This window comes from Chlamydotis macqueenii, chromosome 1 (assembly GCF_036417535.1).
Source record: "Chlamydotis macqueenii isolate bChlMac1 chromosome 1, bChlMac1.mat, whole genome shotgun sequence".
Lineage (NCBI taxonomy): Eukaryota > Metazoa > Chordata > Aves > Otidiformes > Otididae > Chlamydotis > Chlamydotis macqueenii.
In genome coordinates, this window is record NC_141556.1 from 49,190,641 (window position 1) to 49,214,423 (window position 23,783).

At 41.2% G+C, this 23,783-nt stretch overlaps 1 protein-coding gene across 1 annotated transcript; it reads right to left on the reverse strand.

The window, feature by feature from the left end:
• Positions 1-4,903: 4,903 nt before the first annotated feature.
• UBE2N (ubiquitin conjugating enzyme E2 N) lies at positions 4,904-22,870 on the reverse strand. The gene is made up of 4 exons (XM_086750266.1): positions 22,772-22,870; positions 6,535-6,781; positions 6,199-6,339; positions 4,904-5,579 (listed from the first exon to the last, which is right to left on the reverse strand). Exons 1-4 carry the CDS (start codon positions 22,799-22,801, stop codon positions 5,539-5,541), a joined length of 459 nt encoding a protein of 152 aa, XP_086606392.1. The 5' UTR covers positions 22,802-22,870; the 3' UTR covers positions 4,904-5,538.
• Positions 22,871-23,783: the final 913 nt, after the last annotated feature.

Here is a 23,783-nt window from a genome sequence, read left to right on the forward strand (position 1 = left end):
CAGGATCCTCTCCAGCCAGTTTTTTTGTTTTGAGGAATGGATTTCTTTTCCTTGACCTTGAGATACAACCCCCTCCCTGCCCTTAGAGCACATTGTCCAGTGCCCAGCCCAGCCTGGACAGCATTGCTAGAGCTCAGCCTAGTGCTGCAGCCCCACCTCCTCTTTGCTTTTTGAACCTACCTTCTTCCAGAGGCCTGCCTGTGATCAGTTATTTGCCTGAGGGACCACCCCATTCAGCAGCTCTCAGTGGTAGCTCTGGTTCCCAGTACCATTCCCTCAGTATCCGTTACCACCAATTCTGATGGATGGACAGCTCGAAGAAGCACATAGAGCCAAAGACCACCACCTTAGGCTGCTGTTGGATTACCTGTGGCCTGGCGCCTGTTACATCCAGGTGGACTCTGTAACAAGGCCCTTGTCCTAAAGGATTTTTTGCTGCCACTTACTTAACTCTGCTTAATTCTCCTAACCACTTCCTCCTTTCCTGCTAGCACAGCTTGTCTTTGAATACAGCAGGCAAACATCCACAGCAACTGAAGACAGGAAAAACATTAGAATCGCTTCCCTGTATCTTATTCCGAGATTAGCCTGCCTTTAATCTTGGGGGCATAAAACCACAGATGCTCCTCCGTAAGTATATCAGTACCCCTCCTAGGCCTTCAGTGTTATCTATAAAAATGAGAATAGCCAATAGGAAAAGCACAGCAGGTATTTGGGCTGAGATAAGCACACCTCCTACTGCAAGAAATAACCTTGCATATGAAATCTCCCACATTTACAACTGACCTTGTAAGGCTGCCTACAGAAATCACAGACACCTGAACTTGGGTACCTGCCAGGCAGAGAAGTGCCAATTATGGCTGAACCAAAAATACTCCTTCACAGCAGCTCTGAAGGCAAGAGCCCAGCCTACACTGCAGTATCATCTGAAACACAATCTTGCAACAAGTACTCCAGTCAGAGATGACATTTCCCCTGTGAAGTAATTTATATTTTCCTTTTAAAAAAAAAACCTCTCTGTTCTGTGCCATGCTTGCATCAGTCTCTCTGTCTGGAAAGGCTCCTGTGGTGCGATATGCAGAAACCACTGGGAGGTACTGTACCTCCCAGTGCTCTCTACTCTGAGGAAGATATCACAGTAGAGGTATCCGATATCGCTGATCAGCCCATCCCAAAGTATTCAGTGTCTCAGTGATGTGCTGATCAACAGTGACAACTCCCTAGCAACAAACTGAGCTACCCGGATCAGTCATTTCAGGGTATAATTAATTACTTTTCCTCACACATGTCATCCAGTGGGTAGTATTCCACTGACACCTTCCATCATCACCCTTCAAATCAGAGCAGTTCTTATCCTTAGTTTTCTGCCCTGCAGACAAATAGAGAATAGTCTACTTGCTCACACCTAACCCCTTATCTTAAGTGCTATGGGGAGTTTATCAAAGCAAACACCGGTAAAGCAGTTACACTGCTTGAAGCCAATTCTTCTAACATACTCCAGTGCAACGTAACAGACACTTATTACATGGTACAAAACCCATCATGGCAGACACATGCCACACTCATGTAACGTGATTTAGCATATCTTCATACATCTAGCAATTTGATTGCACTAGAAATTGTCCAAACAATTGCAATTAATTAGGAAGGTCTGCTACTAAAACAGGCATATTTAAACACAGGCAGAAGAAAAAAAAAAAAAAAAACAAACCTACATCATCTGAGCTAGTGTACCAAAGCAGTCCCCTCTGATGGCTTTAAGACAAAAAAGTGTTGCTCTTTCTTTTCTCCACATCCAAGAGAGGGGGGTAAAAAAGCCACAGCAATAGGAAAGTGAGTTATGAGAGAAGTTATCAACATTTATCTTCCTTATTTTAACAGATGTTAAAACTGTTACGGAAGCATTGCACACTGGTGGCAGCCCACTACAGTTAAATGAAGCTCAGTGCCTGTGTAATGAATAATCACTCTTCCTTTTATTTCAGTGTCATATTACATTACAGTCAAGACATGTTATTGACAAAACCTACCAGACATTTTACTTTACAAGTAACCCTCAAAAAAAAAAAAATCCCAAGGAGGAATGTACACAAATAGCGATGTCACAGTTTTTGATGTTACTAGTCCATTAAGATGTTTCACAATAATCTCAATATGTTGGAAATACACTTTCTTGAAAGCTAGAGAAGCAATGTTTCACTTGGTTTAGACTAAAGTCAGCTAAGATACAAAAACCCTGTTCCATCAGTTCCCAGTGATAATACACCTCACACCCATGACAGAACACGGCTACATCTTAAAGACCACCATAACCTTTCTGTTATGCAGAAACAAAAGCCTTCCAAATCCTCCTCTTGATGTAAAGGAAAACTACAGCACTTTTGCATGTAAGGTTTTAGAGCCCATGTGACAACCCAGGCTCAACAGCCACACAGTTTCTATCCAGGCGCTAACATACAAAATGCAACATCACCACTCGTGTTCAGGATTTCAGGACCTTTGACACATAGCAGCAGTAATGCTAAAGGAAATCCATTTATTTTAAGTTTACTGTAAATCTATCCAACGGACATCCACTAAAAATGGAGACAAAACTATGCTCCCCTAAAAGATAACGGCATTCACTAACCAGCTGTAACAGCAAATGTAACAGAAGTAACTTCTGAGTTTCGGATAATGGCTGTGAATATACATCTGCTTAACTGAGGAAAAAGTTACATCTAACTGGCTTCAAAGATTTTATCCTGAAAGTTTCACATTTTCCTCAGCATAAGATAGAATGAAATTCCCAGCTTGGCTTTATACAGAGCTCTTAAATCAGGTTTAAAAGTTAAATACATGTTATTTAATATATATAATCAATGTTAAAATTATTAAAATACACCTGAATAGACCCACAACAAATTCTAGTTTTCAGGAAGCCCATGTTGTTTCCTTCATTACAAGTATCATTTAAAAATACTCTGAAGTGTTTTAAGATACAGTATTTTACCTACCCTGTTACACGTTAGTGTCAGGTACCCCATCACTACCGACTCATACATTCAAACTCAGAGAGCACAGACTTCTTTAATAAACAGATTTGTCGAGATAGTCAGAGAAAGAACCTAGACACATCCTGGCTACTGTGTACTCAAATGACTCTAAAATCCACTTTATTCATTCACTCACAAATGGAGGCAGAGGATTTTTTATTATTAATATATTAACAATATTCCATCAATAACTTAGTTTTAACTACATCCTCCGAGTAGCTGCCAACTAGCTGAGTTTTAAGCCCTGAACATACAAACACCTAGCCCTCTGCTAAACGGCCTTGGATCTGGATTCATCCCACCTAGTTTGAAGTTAAATTGTGCAAGTGCCAGTTCAGGTCCTGTTTCTCTACGGGAGGAAGGGAAAGCCACTTCCGAAGGGGATGCTTAGGTGGCTCTGTCCTCTGGGGCTGCCACTCGTCCTTGGGCTAGAGACAGAGCTGAGGAAAGCTGCACACGCAGTGTAAGGTGAGAGGTAGGTGAAGTGATTCCAGGGTCTACTGCACAGCTCAGGTACTCTCGGCTGCATGCCACAAGAGTCGCCCACATTAATAGCACACATGGGACTTACGCCAGTTAAACCCAAACACATGCTCACTTGTAATGAGAGGGCAGGGTTAATGGTGCTTACTGAACAACAATTTGTTACAAGCCCTGAATGCAACTTTGGCTTACATTCAACACAGAAACTACTTTTAAAACTTTTTTTTTTTATAGCTCAGTCTGGTGAAAAGATTGAATTCTGAACCAAATTTCAACCATGTTACAAAGAGTACTTTGAGGGACAATACCGGTTACTAACCACTGAAAGCACTGTCTGTTGGAAAACGTAGTTTTAATAGATATTCTTCATCTTACATAAGATCACAATAAATACACCACATTCTATAGAAATTTCAGATGACACCAGAGTAAGAAGCGGTGAAAGGGGGACAATACCAATAGACTACATAACCATACCCCGGAATTGCATGACAAAACACTCCCCACTGCAAGCTGGCATTTATACACCTCAGGTTGGCCTCGCCAAAAGCTTTTAAGCTCTTTTTTTTTTTTTTTTCCCCTTTTTTCTTGACTGTGTAAGGGAAAGAACTTGGGGAAAGGAAGAGAATAAAAATACAAGAAATTACGAGAAGCAATAAGATGGGTTCCCAGAAAAGATGCTGGACTCCCAGAAAAGATGTATACACAAAAAACAAGGATGAGAAGCAAGTTTTTAATCACTTTCCTTCCCTCCAATAAAGAAGTTTTGTTGCTATTTAAGCAGATCAGCAGCTTAAGAAGGCTTGTAAAACAAAAACAAAAAAAAAGAAAACCACACAACACCACAGTGGTATGAGGCGCTAGCTGCAAGTTGTTAAGCAAACGTCAGCTGATACAGAAGCTGGCTGAAACAGTGGTTCTACGCACTGGTATTTCATGTGAATAGAGGGCAGGAATTAAAGAAGGTAGAAAACTAGGTAGCCTAACATCTGATGACAATCAGCAAAGAGAAGTTATGCAGATACTCATAATTAGTGCTGCCAGTTGCTCTCAACCTCCTATTTAATTACAGTTATTTCCATGAAAATGCATACCAATGCGTGACTAAATTATGGTTACAATGGTTACATCAGAGACTTGTTTATAAAAAGTCACTCCAAATGCAATTTCATATTAAATTGGCCAGGTAAGGCCATCCACATAACACAAACTAATAGAAAAAGTCAGCAAACAGAAGCAAAAAAAATCTTGTGAATTCCACCTCTTTACTGTTTAATCTGTCAGACTGGTGAAGACAAATTGTCAATTCTGGTTTCAGTTTTTTAAATATGATTGTCACATTAGAGAAATGAAAACACAGCAAAATAAACTGTACAAAGGCAAAGTAGAATAACAAAAAATATTTTACTAAAACATAGGATTTACAGGAGATTTTCCAGACAAGCCATACAAAATGGTCACAAGCTTTTTCTTGGAGGGATTTTTCTACACTTGACAGCAGAATCACAATATTATTAGTGAAGGTGATGGATGTTCCCATTTTTGTTCAAACAATGAAGCTTGTCCATCTACAGCGTCTAAGTTAGACTGGGCTAGAGGGTATATTCTAAAGTATAACTGGTTAGCTGCTTTTACCAATGCAATTAGCATCACCATAAAAAGGGAGGAGGAGCCCACAAAATTAAAACAAAAAGCCCCACAGCTAACCCTGCCTACCTTCATTCACAGTGCTTATACTTAAACCACAATGGGAAAAATGATTAAAAGCAGAGATGCGCTGCTGCTTTTAAACAATTTCACAACAATCCAGATGATACTTCTAGCCTCTGCTCATGCGGTACAATAGTGAGTTAGGACAAGACACAGATTTGCTAATGTGCATTTAATCACCAAAGGACTGAAGATGTCTGGGCTTTTATTCTGTAATGTTTCTAAGACTGTGTCCATTAAATGCAAACAAAAAAGGAAGAGGTCTTGGCAGAACAGGAGAAGTGATGCACACTTGATGTTCAAAGCGCATTTAAATATTATTCATGGCATATAGCCTAGTCCATGCTCTGGCTGTGAAGAAAAAGAAACACATTTAAGAAAAGATATTTTTCAGGCTTTACTAAAGTCATTTTAAATACTTATTTTTAAAGATCACTTTTATACCACGGCAGCAACTATACAAAATATATCCATTCTGAGATTTTAAGTGCGATTTTGAACTCCTAGAATACACACAACTTCACAGCTGACGAAGTGGCCTGACTGCAGTGGATTCAAAAGTGAGAGGCACAATGTGTAATTATTTCAATCCATTACAGCCTGCCACAGAAGCAGGTAAGGAAGAGATGTACTTTCTGAAACTAGATAATCCATTCCTTAAGCTTTACAGAAAAAGCAGTGGTGTGTACAATTATTTTACCACAAGCCCAGATTAGACACGCTTGCAGTTTAGAAACATGAAAACTCAGTACAAAACAGATCAAAAGAGTGCTTTTCTTCCAGCAGGCCTCATAGACTAGAAAACAGACCACTGCAGGCACACTCGGGGTACTTGGGCTATGGCTACATGTAGTAATTCTTTCTTCAAGTTGCAGGCAAAGCAAGAGGTCAGGACTTACATTCCCCCAACCAGCTAGTGATCAGCTACTTCCTAAAGCTAAGGAAAAAAAAAAAATGCAAGATACATCACCTGTTTCTATGGCTTGGGCTTCATTGGTCTTCCATTGCTCAGCTACATCATTTGCTAGTGGATCATCTGGATTGGGAGCGCTTAACAAAGCCTGGATTGATAGCAGAACTGTACGAATCTGCAAAGCTGGGGACCATTTATCTGAAGAGACATTTATAGCAACATGAAACACCATATTCATCGTAGTCTACAGAAAAAGCAAATCTTTCTCTCCAAGATTAAAGAATAACCAAGATACCAAGATATTCTTAAAACAAATGAAGTCTCTTTTTAAGGTCAGTCTACAAGTTTCTGTTCTTAGTAACATCAAAAGAAAGAAAACAAGGTGGCACCTACCTTTCAAAATATCTAAACATATTCTTCCCAGCTTGTCTACATTAGGATGATAAATTTTGGTCATGAAACGTACTTTAGGAGCTGCCATTGGATATTCTTCTGGAAGGAATAGTTCAAGTTTAAATGTCCCACCCTCGAAGGGGGAATCCTGTGGACCTGCAATGACCACGTGAAAATAACGTGCGTTGCTTTCATCTGGCTCCGCTTTTATCCCAGGGACTGGCTCTGCCAGCAAGCGCTGGGTTTCCTAGAAGAAAAAGAAGAGGCAATGTAACAAATACAACTCATTCAGAATAAATACGACCTGTACAAACTATTTTAAAAACAAGTATTAATTATGAATTATTTGCCTACATCCACAGAAATGATCTTGTCAGACAAATATCTTAAAGTCAAAGAACACCTGCAGAAAGACGACAAGGATGCGGTAAACTGGTACGCATCTTCTTTTGGATCCCTCAGCTGCTGTAATAGCGCGTGCTTCTACAGCATAAGGTAGCATAAGGTGACAATTAAGCTGTCCTCAACAAATTTCTTAACTTTACTTCCAAGCTATTATTTTTCAAAATACTTAAAAGCACTTTAAAGACTACCACAGCAAAAATACCAAAACCATTTTCCGTTCTACCTTAAACAGAAAATCCCATAAGCGAAAAACCAAAAGGGCTAATCACTCACCAAAAGTGTTCGAGACTTACTGTAACAAGAGTAACTGTAATAAGTGTTCATTATGATGAACATTTGTACTGGAATCAGATTCAACCTTGAAGAATTCAAAGTACTACTCTCCTCCAACACCAAAGGTGTTTATATGGATGTTTTATGTATTTACACATATATGCACATAAATAGCTTTGGTGTGAGCACTTTCAGCCTACATATAACCTGTTTAAAGTCACCCTAACAAGCAGTAGGAGACAGGCAAGTTGTTCTGTAAAATCAGGGAAGCTTACTTTCCTACAGAGATTTGTGTTCTTTGTTGCTCAATTCTTCTGCCCACAGCACCGATCCTACCTCAGGCACCACGCTGTGACCACAGCTAAGAGCTGCCCACATTTTGACCATCCATCCTGCTAATGCGCTCAGCACACAGACCGACCAAGTCCCATACATCTCTCCTTCTCCTCTGCTGTCAGCCTTCACAAGCCTTACAGGCAACATTCTGCTCCGTCTTGTAAAACGGAACCTGAGGCCGAAATGGGCAGAGACAAGAAGTCCTGTCGAAGCCTCATTTCCTCAGGTAATTTTAGCCCCATTTCCTGCTTTTCCTCTAGCCTGTTTTCACTATGTACAGTTAATTTTTTCCATTACCTTTCTGTGTTGGTTTTCATAAAGAAAAATTATCCTATTTCTACTGAAAAAAGTGGCAACTTGTAGGTATAATATTAATTTATTTTTCTAGTTTTATACCATATTTATTCTATGTGTCTACAATAGCACTAATACAAGCATAAAATAGACAGATTACCTCTACTTGGCTTAGTATGTTCTTCAAATATAACTGGACGGTTACGATACTGGCATTTTGTAGAAATAAATTCACACAGCATTTAACTGATGTAGTTGTCCTGATGTGGTTAAGTAACACCTCACTTTAGCAAAAAGTAATCAAATGTATAACATCAAGAAGTGAAGTCACAGTAATTAATGCCAAAATCCTGTTATTCACCTCAAAATTGTCAAGGACTTGCAAATCATAATATTTAAGTTATTACTATATATATATACAAACACAAAAATAAGTGTATCTGGTCTAATTCCTTGTTGTGACTACATATTGCCTAATTATCTTCACAGGCATTAGCAGCCAATGCCACTTATACACCTTACTGGAAGGACTTCCAAGCTTCTTAGAGCTGTCTACACTCATTTCCGCAAGTGTATTTTTTTTTTTAATTACAGACATAAATTTATAACATACTCAGAATTTGTGTTCTGATGGCTATTTACTTGTGTAGTAATTCTGTAGAAAAGCAGTTATAACAAATGCTTAAAGCTTCAGTCCAGTGGTATGAAATTCAGTAAGGAACTACAGATTATCCCTGTAAACACATAAAACATTCTCCATTTCTTTCAGCAAGGTTTCAGTATGAGTGCTGCCACAGGTAAAGGGGACAATCTGGATTTCCACCTCTAAAGGATCATACACTTATTTCAGTTTGAGAGTTTTGGCAAAGGAAAGTGTCTTACGCCAAATACAAACTAATTAGCAAGCCAACTTGAAATTAAAGAGAGAAAGAGCTTAACAAAAAGACACAATTTTTAAACTTCTTCACAGTTGCTATCACCTGAACTTTGCCAGGTACATGCTAGTAGGCAAACCACGGTTTGTTCTTACTGACATGCTCAAGTTTAAGACTTTTTTTTTTAAATAAGGGTAACACATTTTAATAGCCAGGCTGATCTCAGCAGTCCCTAGCCCCAACTCAGTCATTCTGGTCCCCAGACTGCCTCCCTAGTTATGCCAGGATGCTGACTGTAACCACACCAGGCAGCCAATCCTGGCTTAAAATAACCCAGAATCAGCAGTTCTCTGGCAGCAGCATCAGCACTTCTACCTGCCAGTGTAACTGAGGGAGCAACGCCTGGCTGCGAGCTGCGCATTCTGCCACTAAAAATCATCTGTCAGTAAACAATGAGAGCGTCCATGTATGAGAAAAACTATTCTTTTAATCAAGGTAATGCATTATACTGAAGAGGCTAGACCACTGCTTTTATGTCATCGCATTCAGACAGCCCTCTATGCCTCTCCATTATGTGGCCACAGTTACCTTGCTGTAAAGCATCACAGAAAAGGGAAGCACAGAGAAAAGCATTTATTCTGCATACAGCTATGCTAGTGCCGAGGCTACTCGGAACCCACGCAGGCCCCCGTGGAACATCAATATTAGATGAAAAAATGCTTTAAGCAAGCACGCCTCACTTCCTGCACTGTGCATGGAGCTCCACCACTATCGGCATAACCGAAGTTGTTTTCAGAGATGACGAGGAGCACCTGCAAGAAATCTCTGAGGGAATTGGTTCGCACTCATCTTTCATCTGACCAGGCTCTGATGCAGCCATCATGCTGAGAGAGCAAACACCAGGCTAAACTCTGACACACACAGAATGATAGGTCATGACTCCTGTGAACATACATCACTACTGCTCTATGCAAAAGCTGAGAAGCATCTTTGGTTAGGAAAAGGCATCTTTTTAAAACAGAGACAAGCTTGTTCAACTATGAAAAACACAAGAAAAATGCCATTTGTTAAAAGAATGCAAAATGTTTGTACTTAAATACATCAACACAAGCAGCTAAATTCTGACAGTAAACAAGGCTTTTGCCCTTCAATTATGAAGAACTTTATAGTAATATCTTCAAAATATTTGGGGGACAACCATGGAAAAGGAACAGAAAGGGAGAAATCAAAGAGTTACATTTTAAGGTCTAAGCATATAAAATGCTTAAATATACAAGTAGGTTCAGTTCTAAGGTGATATCAGAGACTTGACTTCCACATTTTACAGTAAGATGGCCAGTTAAAGACATGCTGATACTAAAAGCAATTTGATTTGCATAAGACTTATTTATCTAAGTCATATTTGAGATCAACAGTTGTCAGTACACAAGGAAACGCTATGCACCAGGTCAGGAAACTGAACTGCTTAAAGGGTTTTTTTTGGGTTTGGTTTTTTTTTTTTTTTTAAGCATAGATTACAAAAACACCCCCCACACACACCTCTAAGTCACACAGAAGAAAGTCAGGAGATGTGGACTCAATCTACAAACAAGGAAATGTTTAACTATACATTGATCTTATTTTGTATTTCTGCATTACTTTCCCCAGAGGATGGCTACCCAATGAAAAAAAAAAAAAAAAAAAGTCTCTCAAACATGTTACAATAAATAAATCACTTCTAATTAAACTTTTAACTTCCCACCTTTTCCAACTAATCAGGAAGATCAAGCATATGCAACACTTCACTTTCCACTAGCTTTTTAGGCAAAATCTTTCTAACTTTTTTTTTAGCTGAGAAAGTGAGTTTTGTGCAATATGTTAATTCTCTGTCCCCAAAACTGCCTTTGAACCCTTTGTCCAACTTCAGGTTTTCTGTATGTTTTGTAAACTGTCAGTGGCTAAGACAGAAACCAAGCTCAGTGCTGCTGAAGAGAAAGACATTAAGAACTTTGGTATTACAGGCTATTTGGCCAGTTTATTTATTTCAACCAATTATGTAGTGTTCTTGCCTGGCAAAAAAAAAATCCTACCAATAAGGATAAAAAGAGCTGGGACACCCAAATACTAACATGCTAAAGAGAAAAAAGGACAAATTCACAGAAAACCAGGTTTTGCAGTTTTGCTGCTCACAATAAACGTTCTTACAATATAGCAGTTAATTTTGTCTTCACAGGAATACAAATTTCCATCTAAATAAGTGTTCCAGAACAGCACTTTACAGTGTTTCTTATTAGCTCTCCTCTAGCATACTGAAGTGAGTTTCACAGGAGAGATTTGAGGACATATTTTGAGCTCTAAAGCATTTAATGAAGTATCCCATGCTGCCATAGGCAGTTATTTCTATTTGTTATACTCTGCAGTGTTTTTAGGTTGAGATCTCTTCTTGCTCCTGCTTTTACTCCACTATTTCCAAATTAATGTCATAGTTTCCATTGACTGAAGAAAATTCATAAACCCGAAATGAAGATACATGCCAGTCAGTACTTAAAAAAACAACCCACAACACTATCATTCACAACTGGTTATGCCCCCCTCAATTTTATTTTTCTTATTTTTAATGAAGTGGTCAAAAAAAAAAAGAAACAAAACACACAGAAGTGTTGAAGGTGGTTTGACAAGCAAAAGCAAAGCTTTTCTTATTAACACAGGTGGCCTGAAGTACAGTGACAGATGATAGGGATGGGACAGATGGTGTAGCTGACATTCTGCATAGTTATTCTTCTATGAAGACATTAAATTGAAGACTAATTGTACCCAAGGGGGTAGAAGCCCTCAACCTGTTTTTTCAGTAACTTGTGAGGACAAGAAGCCTCAGAAAAAAAGAGAGTGCTGTAATCTTTAGAAGAGACCAGCAGAGCAAGAGCAGGAGGTGGAGGTGAGGGTTTTTCAGGTTGCCAAGACTGAGAGAAGCCACACAAACATGAGAGATTGGTTTACAGGCAGGTATTTTTCATTCTTTGAGCTTTTGCTTGGTGACTCTGCTTTCAGTGGAAGGAAAAAAAAGTTACTGAAAAGCAGACATAACCACTAGGATTCTCCCAGTTCATATATCCAGACCAAGACAGAGTCCTCCTTTAAGGAAGTGAACTGAACAACCCAGAAGATGCTTCCACACAGACAAGCAAAAAAAAAATTGTTAGAGCACATGGAGATATGAAGATATGAACAAGCATACAAAGAAGGAAACCATTAGAAATATACTACTATTTTAATCACTTCCAGCCTCAAGCTGACAAGGCCTCAGTCAAAAGAAAAAAAAAACCCAACCTGAAGCAGTTGTTGTTTTCCAATAATGTAGCATACAGAAGTCTTGCCTGCAATCAACAGACTAAGGCCAGATCAAACAGTGGCATATTGGCAAATGACTACAATCAGAAAACTCATGTATGCAAGTATTTGGGGGAAAAAAAAAAACACCAAACAAAAAAAAAACCAAAAACAACCCAACAACCTCAGAATATTATTTCTTACATAGTAGAGCCACTGCAGCTGAACTAAATTCTCTAAAGCTTCGCCTGTCTGACAAAGCTTCTTCGTCACTTTTTAGAAAGGTGTACTCTATTCTTTGCTTGGAAAATAACTGCAATTCTGTTCCCTGTAGTAAAGCAATAGTTAATCACCACACATTTCACATTGCCTGCCAAGGGATGTTGGCTAAAAAAAGTGAAGAACAAATCAATATCTAGCACCTACAAAATACGGGAACTTTAAGGCTACTGTATGAAGGCAACTAGACTTTAAGAAAGAAGCTTGCTTGCAAAGTCAGCACAAACTAGCTCACAGAAGAAATCCAAGCTCAGGCAGATTTGCTTTGCTTAGTAACTCAGCTGTCTGCACACTCAATTTCCTGACACCTTGGTTTTCTTATTTCATATTGAATATTACTGCTATACAGTTACCTTCAATAAGCAAAAAATTCTGCGCATTAATCCACAAGTTACATGTCTTTAGTGACATGTTATAACTGAAGGAAGACAATTTTTGACAGAATCTAACATGGTCTTCTGCTCTACACAGTCCTTCAATAAGCTGTGAAATCACCTGGGGAAATTCATAAAATCCATTGGAATAAAGGGAGCTTAGATAAATCCCAACATCTTACAAAGCCTGAACATTTTAAGCTGATAAACGAGCAGCCTCTTGGGAAAGAGAGAAAGAAGCTCTGCTGCCTTTCCACTTCAGTCTATTATGCACCTTCACTTTTGCCTGCATAGCTCTCTTGACCTCATGGTGAAACATAACATGTAGCCAATCTGGAAAAAGTAAATAAATAAGTTAAAAAGTTAAAAAAAAAAAAATCACACAAGAGAGAAGGGTCCTTGATGCACTTCACCACATGTCCATGCAAACAGCTGTGCCAACACAGAAGAGGGTGCAAACACTTGCTGTCAGAAGGATGGGAGAACAGACTGCTCCTTTTGGTGAAAGGGCTGGTTTAAAGAGTCGAGAATGCAGCGTTAATCACAGCGAGATACTAGTGTAACAGATTCCTATTCTGTGACCAACCTAAAAAGGAAATGCAGAGGCTACCTCCTCCTTCCAAAGGAAGGAGCTTAACTACCAATGGGGCTAATTTCAGTAACAGATGGTAAACTGCTAAATTAAAGTCTTCATCCATCTACAACAGTCTTAAACGCCAAAGACTCTGTTTATCTTCTTATTTGTTATCTAGCAACCTTGTAGACTGCTGAGACTACAGAAAAGCACCCTTATGACTAGCAGCTTTACGCTAGTACCTCAAAAAGAGAGGGATAACATCATTAAGGCTTTCAAAGGTCAACATAGCTGTGATAAAATGATTCTGAAGCTTCAAAACAGAACATATTAATAAGGCCTCTTAGGCAAAGAGAAAATATTGCAGGTCTTAGAGCTGTTAAATATTTAAAATGGCACAATAGCACATCTTTATGCAAAGTCTCAGGGGACTGATTCTTTCCTGGTACTTCCAGCAGTACATTTACTAGCTCAAGTCTCTATGCAGTAGTCAAGTAATTTACCTTCCGCATCACCTACAAAGATGGAGGTTACACCCTTACAACTTTGTCAGGCCAAGGCAAGGTACAAGCACTCTCTAATCTACTTCAGACAGTGAAAAAAATTAGGCAATATCCACCTTTACCTGTAGGTTCAACTAACCCTAGGTGGCTTTATTCTGAACAGATTACGGGAGGCAGGTGATCGATGAGTATATTTGCCTTAAGACTTAATCCGCAACAGGAATTACAGCTCACAGCTCAACTCCTAGTGCTCATTGCTGCCCCCTTGCCAGAAGTCACCATCCTGCAAATCTGTTAAGAAAGTAAACCTTGTCAGCCTTCCCAATTCAATTCAGGAAAAGTGAGCTGGGCTCTCTTAACTAGATCTTTAACCTGAAAAAATGTTGACTGACAGCATACAATCTCTGCTGACATCTAGATGAGGACAGTAACTTCCAACAAAAACTGATGAACAGTTGGCACTGACTGTGGGTAAAAGCATCTTGTGCCAGTATGAATGAATTAAATCTGCATATCTCTTGATACATTTCTTCCATAGGTGCTGCAAGCAAGGTTCTCCAAACAGCTGGCTACAAAACAAACCTCTTTGGTAGCCTTGACCATTTATAAAAGGAACAGTAGGATGCAATGCTGCATGAATAGTCCCAAGATGACCAAAAAGATAGTTATCGGTAAAATAAAAGGGGCATCCAGATTGAAAGAAACACAGACCAGCTTGCTCCACTTCTTTGGGACACAAAACTTGTATTTGGTGTGGCCTAATTTAACTGCACAACTGTCTAGGCATAGGTACAAGAAAGGTGTCAAGGTGCTGGCAGCTGGGGGCCTCCAGGGGTGATCTCTGAGAAGAGGCCAGGGGCTGCTTCATGCCTTACACCACCAGCTCCAACAGACCTGCTGCAGGGTACCGCTGAGCCCATCAGCCAACCTAGTGGCACATCTGGGAAAATATATTTAAGAAAGAACAGAAAACACCAGATAGAGAATAGTGAGAAAAAAAAAAGAAAGTGTTAACACCAAGATCAGGGAAGGAGGAGTTGCTCCAGGCACTGGAGTAGAGATTCCCTGTAGCCCATGGAGGACCACAGAGAAGCAGATACCCTCACCGCAGCCCATGGAGAGGACCGTGCTGGAGCAGAAGAGCGTGCAAAGGAGGGCACAGCAGAGAGCAGCCCTCATTCCCCATGACCCTGCACCCATCAGGGACAGGGGAGGTAAACAGGGGCAAAGGTGTTGATTTAATTTTGTCTTTGTTTCTCACCAACCAACAGTATTTTACTTGGTAATAAATTAATTTTCCCCAAGTCAAGTTTTGCCCACGGTGGTAATCAGTAAGTGATCTCCCAGTCTTTGTCTCAACCCATGAGCCTTTCAGTCTTATTTTCTCTCCCTGCCCGGTTGAGGTGGGGAGAGTAAGAGAGCGGCTGGGTGGGCATCTGGCAGTGGCCAGCTCACTACAGCATAAGTCACAAGGTAACTTTCAACCTGAAATGCGTTTGAACTGTTGCATCCAGCAGCACTTTTAGAGAGAATGCAGTAGACAGTTGCAGACTCCACAGATGATATTGCAAATTAGAGTTTTTCAAAAAAGATGACAGAGTTAAAATGAAAGACTAGCTCCATTTTCTGCTACAGTTGAAGTGATTACAAATTATAGTTGAAACTTATCACTTAGAGGGTATCACACATACCAATTTATGTGGGAGAAGATGTGATGAGGAAAAAGAGATAGCTTCCAGTTTAGCTGATTGCTCATCAGTTTCTTCAATATTTGCTTCCTAGGGGAGTTCAGACACTTGCTGCCAAGTCCTCCAGGAAAATTTCTAAAGCAGATGAAAAGTCACTACTAATAGCAAAAAGCAAAGGGTTGTGGGGTTTTTTTGTTTGGTTCATTGGGGTTTTTTTTAAAGTTACAAGTTCCACTCTCAATGTCTAAAAACTAGTGCAAGTTCCTTATCTCATTCTTCATTGGCTTCAGCTGCTGAGCTTACAATTGAGTCAAATTGCTTTTCTCCCCACCATTTCAGCCTGGTTCTCAGTCCTTCTTGACCAACTTCACTCACATCAGTAACTACCTCCACCTTTTCCTTTCCTCACAAAATGAAGCCCTAACTTCTCAGCAGCAGTGCTAATTTACACAAGTCACCATTCCACACACCTCTTTCATCAGTCCAAGCATTTGCAAAGTCAAACAACAAATGAGATCATAGAACTGATTTGGCTTAAGAAATAACCTTTACTGCAGAGTTCTGAGCCAAATTAGTCCCTCAGTCCAAGTTTACCGCAGTGGCACAAGAACTTTTGTGCCAGCAGAGCCCAGGCTAAATCTGTTTATACAGTGAGACTGCTTAACACCAACCACAGGTTAATCACCTTGAGAACTTCTGGTTAATCTAACTTAACGCGTGGTAACTTTTCTGCCTTGTGCTGGCTCTCTGCAAAAACCACTGAAGTATACCACTAACTTTAGCATTTCAATTCAGATTACATACAGCATACATTTGTTTCATATTTTTATTATTATTGCAGGAAACCCTTGCCAGCCACCAGGGCCATTATCTTCCAAAAACATTCAATAGTTTGGATTAATTCAAGGGTATGAAACAGAAACTAAAGGTTTTAGCTGCATAGGGTGAAACTTAAAGCAGCATATTGGCACATGGACAACTCAGTTACCTGCCAAATGGCAATTCTTTCCTGTTCTGTCAGAGTGGGATAAGAGGGAAGATCACACTGATCTCCTTCACCATGAATTGCTAAATTGCACACAAGAAGGTAAACTGTATGCATGTTTTTGCTTTGATTTTTGAGGGGGAGGAAGTAGGAGAAAGTGAAGCATATCAGTCAAAATTGTCTTCTAAATATAGCAATAAAACTGCCTCAAAAAGCCACAAAGATTTAATTCAAAAACTTTTTATAACCGTCCATCACATTTTGGCACAAATTCTTCCAGGGTCTATCAATTCATTAGCTACAGTTACGTAAAGAACTGGCTATAACCAGCATTACTGAAAATAAATTGGTTACCTAAGCAGATGTCATATTGTCAGAAAGATTTCTGAATATTTAGATTAAAATTTTATCACTGTAAAACAACTACATTACAGAAAGTCTTCTGAAAAGAATGTCTGCCTTTTAGGAAAAAAAAAAAGTATTAGCAATAAAGCCCATTAAACTGTAAAGTAAAGGTCAAACATCATAAATAGAAGGCTGCACTTGTGGCTTCCAGTAGCTGGCCTCCACACAAATTCTTCTCTTCCTTGCCATATAATCCCTGAGTGTCAGCATCCCACATGTCTCCGCTTCCTAGACTCATTACTGGGCTAACATCTCTGTACACTAATGCTTCCACCACCCTGCGGGTTCCGAGACCCCATCACCAGCCCGGACTGTATCTAGCTCCTCTTCCCAAAAAAAAAAAAATAAAACCAAACAAAAAAAACCCAAGAAAATGTTCAAAGTGTCAACACATCAAATGCATCTACTGTGAAAAAGGAAGACTAGAACAGTGGTACAATAGATTCAGAAATTATTAACTAGTATTCAATCTATGGACAATTGTGCAGCAACTTGACAATACAGCCTTGCTAAGCAAGCACCATAAACTCTGGATCGCACACCATCTTCCCTCACACACTGCTGATTCTCCAGTTCCCATCACCATCCAATTTTAACCACTGCAAAGTCACTTACAGTGAGATGACGACAAATATACTCCACGTAACAGCATCTTCACAGAAAAAAAAAACGACCAACCAAACAACCCACACCAGAACAAACACACAAAAACCCCCAGAATCTACCAACTCTTGGAAGAAGACCTTGTTGACAAACAACAGTAACACAAAGAGAGGCATTTTTAATGTCAGCATCACTCTCCCCTAGGAATGACCTCATTCTTGAATTTTCCACAGCAGATTACAGGATTTTGGGGCTGTGAAGCTGAGATTCTATGCAAATTCCTAGAGGATTATCTATGTACTAGGACAGATCAAGCTTTTCATGGTGCATCCCCAGCTACAGTAAAGTGAGGCATAACTAAATTCACTAAGCTAATAGTGTAAATAATTCCTGCTGTTTTACTGATGGAGCACATTTGCATTAGAGCCTTGCATTAACATACAGTGCAGAGTCAACTACCAAAGTTTAGTTAAAGCCAACTTTCATACAGAGCTTCTGTCCAAGTGTCATCTACAGCAAAATTCGCCACTTGCTTCTCACTATTAACCCAGTCACATGTAACTATGAAAATGTGGGGTTTGTACTATTGCACAGAACAAATTTTGATGATAACTGAAAGCCATGTAAACAGAACAGACAGGGAAGCTTCGTGTACTATAGATTTGTACCTCAAAGTTGCTCAAGTATTACACAAGAATGTGGTCCAAACCAGATTTTTGGCTCTAGTTGGATTATTTGCTGGGTTTTTTTCCTCAGTTTTTGTTCTCTAGTGTCTACTGAAAGCTTCTTTAAAGAAAAGGCTGTGGAAAGTTATCAGCATTCTCTTTAAGATCTTTTATTGAAACTCCATATTTTCCTTTTAAAACTGGCACCTTGGTTTAACTTGAAAAAGTTTTCTTATCCTCTGGGCCTGAATCTCCTTCTCAGCCTCCCTCCCACATCTCCACAAAAGATCTGTCCTACCAAGCTTCAGGCTTCCAATACTTGCCTATACATCACCCCATCAGCAGAGCCAGCCTATGCTATACCAGCTGCATGGCAAAAAGACTCAAAGAGGGTCGCAAAGCAGCTCATGTGTTATCTTCCTACATTTGTTGCAGGGTGGAGGGAAGGTGCTTTAAGAAGAACAGTACAAAACAACCCGCTGAAAATTCCTGAAATTTTCACCCTTCTGTCAAATTTGAAGTTATCCACAAGATGCAAACAGCATACAAGGGGCAAAAAGACATTACAAAGACCAAATACACAACTTCTCAGATAAACACCAAGGAACAGCACTGTCCAGACATCATTTTCTACGCCCAACTAATTCAAACAAATGCAAAATACTACAAAAAGGTATTAAGTTTACCTCCAGTCATTTTTATTTAAATTTTTTATCCAGGAAATTAAAAAAAAAATACTGGAAATGTCAGAGAAATCAAAAAGTAATGGCAACTTACATTTTCACGTAGAGACAATGTCTGAGTCCCAGAGGCCCATAGCTTCCAAGACAAAGCAAAAAACTTCAAATTGGCTTCCAGTAATATTGTTTAAGAACTTCTAGAAAGTTTCAGAAGTTGTAGACTAAATACGTGACTTATATTTTAAAAAGCATATTATAACACTGTCTAATATAGAATGCTGTCGGTGCCTATCACTACATACAGCATGAGAATCTGCATTAAAACTCCCAGAAATGTTACGTTTTGAGGTAACACTTTAACTCAGCTGTCCAAATGTTACCCAGATTCTTGAAAATTACTGCAAGCAGGAGCTCACTGGTAGCGATGTGGAAATAGCAAGGAAGGAATACCTCAGACAACATACTCCCATACAGGGGATGAAATCAAAGCCTCAGTAATTTAACACTGATTTTTTTTTTTTTAATTAATGAATTTAAGGAGTCTCAGATACTGCTTCAGATGGTTTGCTTCATGATATGAGCAGCCGCAGTGAGTGTAACAGAAGCTCGACTAACAACTGGCTACACAGTTAACACGTAGACCTGGACATCAAATAATGAGTGATGATATCACTGCAGCAGTGAAAACAGCAGAAAAAAAACATTTTAACAGATGACAGAAGGCAGCATTGCCCATCCCATTCAGACATACCAACTGCACTTGACACAGCAATGAGGCGGTTTGAATGTCAGCCAAAAAAAAAAAAAAAATCAGATGCCATTCAACTCCTTACTCTACTGGAGCTACGTGACTTTGCAACACTGGAGAGAATTGGTGTAATAAATGCCTGAAAGCAAAAAATGCTGGGCTTATTTATTGTGTATATTGCAAAGGCTCGCTTTTTAACACTGCGCAGTAGGAAAAAGGTTTACTGCATCGAAACCGCACATCTATGTAAATGTGCCATACCACATTTTTATCTTACATTAATAGATTTTCTTGTCAAGGTGATTCTCAGAGGACCTCTGGTTTTGGACTACTGAAGAAAATAAAAATCTCTCTTCTCTATTCACAAGATAGAAGGTTTTCCAATTCCAATTATATCGTTAAAGATTGAAAATTATATCATAATTTTCCACTCAATATTTTCAATGTGCTAACACTAAGTCATAACTCTAAAGCAAGTCATCTCTTGAGCTTATAGATCATTTCCACCCCCTCTACCTTGTTTAAAGTCTGCGCTTCCATGTAATCCGAGGACAGCAAACCAGAAGTAATTCTGTATCTTCAGTAGGAACTGCTTTGCAACATCTATACTGTCACCTTTTAATTGAATTTGTGGAAAGTACTGGAAACATAAATAGAGCTCTCTGCCGAGAGAAGGAAAGCCACCGCTCTCCTACTGGGCTAGATGACAGCCTGCACATAGTGAAGCAGCAGGCTGAGGAGGAGTACAGGGCCGCTAGTCAACCTGAGAGCCAGGCCATCTGCCAGCAGTCGGTCAAGACAAGGAATGCCAACTGCATTTCAAGCAGTTAGCTAGATTGTGTACTTTATTACAGTCCAAATATGCACCCCTATCCCCAATCAGCCATAGATGGCATCCCTCAGACCACAACAGAAAGGGTGAATGAGGACCAAAGGGTGAAGGTCTTTTCCTAACAGTAACCCAAGCCATTTATTTATCAGCAAATTTACTACTGTGCATAAAGAAAATGGGACCTTCTTGTTATTGGAGTTATTTCACCTTACTATAGCTCTTCCCTTTCCTATCTCTCTCTTCTATTTCCTTTCCTGATCATTCAAAATCTCATTAGCAAGAGAGTCCACTCCCTCTAAGGCAACCAGCAACAGGAAATTTAACTCTTAACATCGAGACTAGCAGGACAGAAAAAGTCAAAACAACTCTCACTCAAGATTCCTGAAGACTCAAGCAGGCATATTTCTACGTCTGCACCCCTGCAGCTGTGGTATTTCAGAATATGACTGCGCAGGTTTTGAGGCTGCAGTAACTAGTCAGATTCAAGTCCTGGAACATATGTGCATCTGGCAACCTAACACATGCACAGCACAGGAGCTAAAGAACTGGTCATCTAACACAACCAATCCAAGATTTAAAAGCTCTAGACTGGCTGCAGACAGCTTATAATATATATATGGAAATACACAATCCACCATACACACCACCCTATAATAGATAAAAATCAAAAAAATTCTAAGGGGGATCCCCTGGAGGAAATTTTTAGTTTCTACATCTCTCTTCTGCTGTCTTCCACCTCCCTTCTCCAGGAGGAGGAGAAACATTTCCATCCCATCACACACCTTTGAAGCAAGTTGTATGAATTGCTCCAGGTTTTTACTACAAAAGCATGGAAAAAACAAAAGCGCCAAGAAGGAAATTTATGCATTAGCTTACAAGTGGGTGGGTGGGTTCTTGGTTGCATTCAGAAGAACTGCCAAGAGGTATTAAAAGAAATTTAACATGGACATCAGCCTCGTGACTGAGCTCCTACCACATCTCTGTGATGAATATCAGCTCCACTGTATTATGAATCGGCGTTCCCTCTCACACCTGAAACATAGTGCACAGCCTGCAAAGCTGAATAAGGCAGCTGGATGAGCGTCAAACTCATTCTGTAAGATTTGTCTCCATTATTTTTACTGCGTGCAAGTCTAAGCAGCAATCATAGCTCAGTCTGTTTCACACAACATAAGTGCTTGTTTTTACCTCATTTCCTCTATCACCTATTAGATAGCTTGACTTTTCAGAGACAATTCAGTTTTATTTTTTCATCCACTATTTTAACATATTCCATGTTCAGGTGGTTTAACAACAGTTACCAACATTGTGTGCCCAACCAAGAGAGCTTCAGAGCGTTATGAATTATTTGTGACATTTCTTCACTTCAACAAGGGTGCTGTTATTTCCTACAAAGGCTAACAAACCTTGCTGGAATTACTTAGTAACTTTTGTAAAGGAAGTGATTGTCAATTTGAGGGCTTCAATTCACATCACTGCAAATCGAGTGGGAGATAGCAGCCCAGCACAAGCATCCACGCTAGCTACAGGACCAAGCCATCAAAAAACCTCACAGCCGTTGCAATGCAGCTACCTGTATCTCTGTCGAGTGACTGCAAATCATTCGTCTTAAGCTGAGATTCCACTCAGTGGAAAGCACCCCGAAGCTGACGGCCCTTACAAAGCTTGGTAAATGGAAATAGAAGGAAGACACTGAACGGCCAGAACGAACACGCCAACACCATAAGGGCCGACAGCTCAGAGCACAGGCAGCAGTAGCCAGCCTGGCCTGGTGCATATCGGTGCGGATGCCCCCAACGTACACCCCAAGTCCCGGGTTAACTACCCGCTGCGTTTTATCCCTCACCGCACAAGCGGAGAAACCGAACACCGCGCCGCCGCCGCGCTCCCCCGGCCCAAACGCAGCCCCCGGCGAGGAACCGCACCGCCGGCGGGAGGGGGCGAGGGTCGGGGTGTGCCCGGTGCCTTTCAAGCTCCGGAAAGGGACCGCAGGCAGCCGACGGACGGCAGCACCGGAGGCCGTGGGGCGCCGCCGCCCGGGCGGTTCCCGTGATAGGCGCGGGTCCGCTCCCGCCCGCCGCCCCCGGCCCGCCGGGAGGGCTCAGCCGCTCCCGACCGCCCGCGCACGTCGCCGTTAGGCCCGGGAGTCCCCATGGGCGGGCGGCGGCGGGAAGCGGCGAGGTGGGGGAGATCTCGATCCCATTACCATCCCGCGGCCCCCGGCCCGGCAGGGGAAAGAGGAGGCCTGGGAGCGGCCCTGCCCCCGCGCGGCCCTGCGCCCGGGTACCGGAAGCGGTGCCCGGCGCGGCCCAGCCCTGCCCGCCGCGCGGGGCCAGGCCCGGGCCAACCTGGTCCGTTCCGGCCCGGCCGGGCCGCCCCTCAAGCCCCTCGCGGTGGGGAGGGCAGGGGTACCTTGATGATCCTGCGGGGCAGCCCGGCCATCTTGTCTCGTCGGGGAGCAGGCTCGCGGGCTCGCCTCCGCTCGAGGCTTTGCGCACAGCCGGAAGTAGCCCGCGCCGCGCTTCCGGTGGCACCGCCCTCGGCGCGGAACGCCGGGCAATGTAGGCCGCGCCCGCCCCGCCCGCCCGCCGGCAGCCGCCGCCGCCCCCGCCGCAGGCGGCCCCCCTTCGGCTGAAAGGGGCTCCCTGGGCCGCCCGTGGGCACATCACTTTGGTACGCTCTAGTAGAACGGGAAGTTCTCCGACACTGGCACATCTGGGCATTGTAATTGCTGAAACACCCCTATCACAGGCACTAAAAACGGGTTCTATGTCCTAAAGTTTAAGCATTTATCTTATTACAGAATGGCTACGATAATACAAAACGTGTGTCAGAAAAGTGGTGTGCCGCCCTCCTTCACCCTCCCCACAGTACTTCCTAAGTACTTACCTAGTTTTCCATCTCTCTCCTTCTCACTAAGCCGTTGGTGCTACAGAAGGCAACTAGTAAGTACAGGGTTGTTCTACGCCGTTTGGTATCCACAGCTGTTGAATACACCAGTAATTCCAAACTTCAGGGCAATCCATGAAAACCCATAATCTCCGTGAACTCCTGTGTACATCCTCAGCCCTTGAAGCACTTAGTTGCTCTCCTGACTTTCTGGATGGAACTTTCTCTGAAGTCAGTCAAACGAACAATGAAGTGACACACACCAAGAGAAGTGCACGAAAACACATTTGCAGAATTGGGGCGTACAGCACTCATCAATAACACCCCCTCATTCTGCACTGGAGATGGGTGAGTTCCTTTGCATACATCAGCAAGTGCAATGGTTATGTTTAGACGTGGTCCTTCAGCAAAATCTGGTCTTGCTTGTTACACACAGTACTATTCTTTAATTGTGGATTTTTCTTTTTACTTGATTATCACAACCTGTTGCTACTATTAAACTAGACCAATACTTTTGCATACTCAGCACCTCACA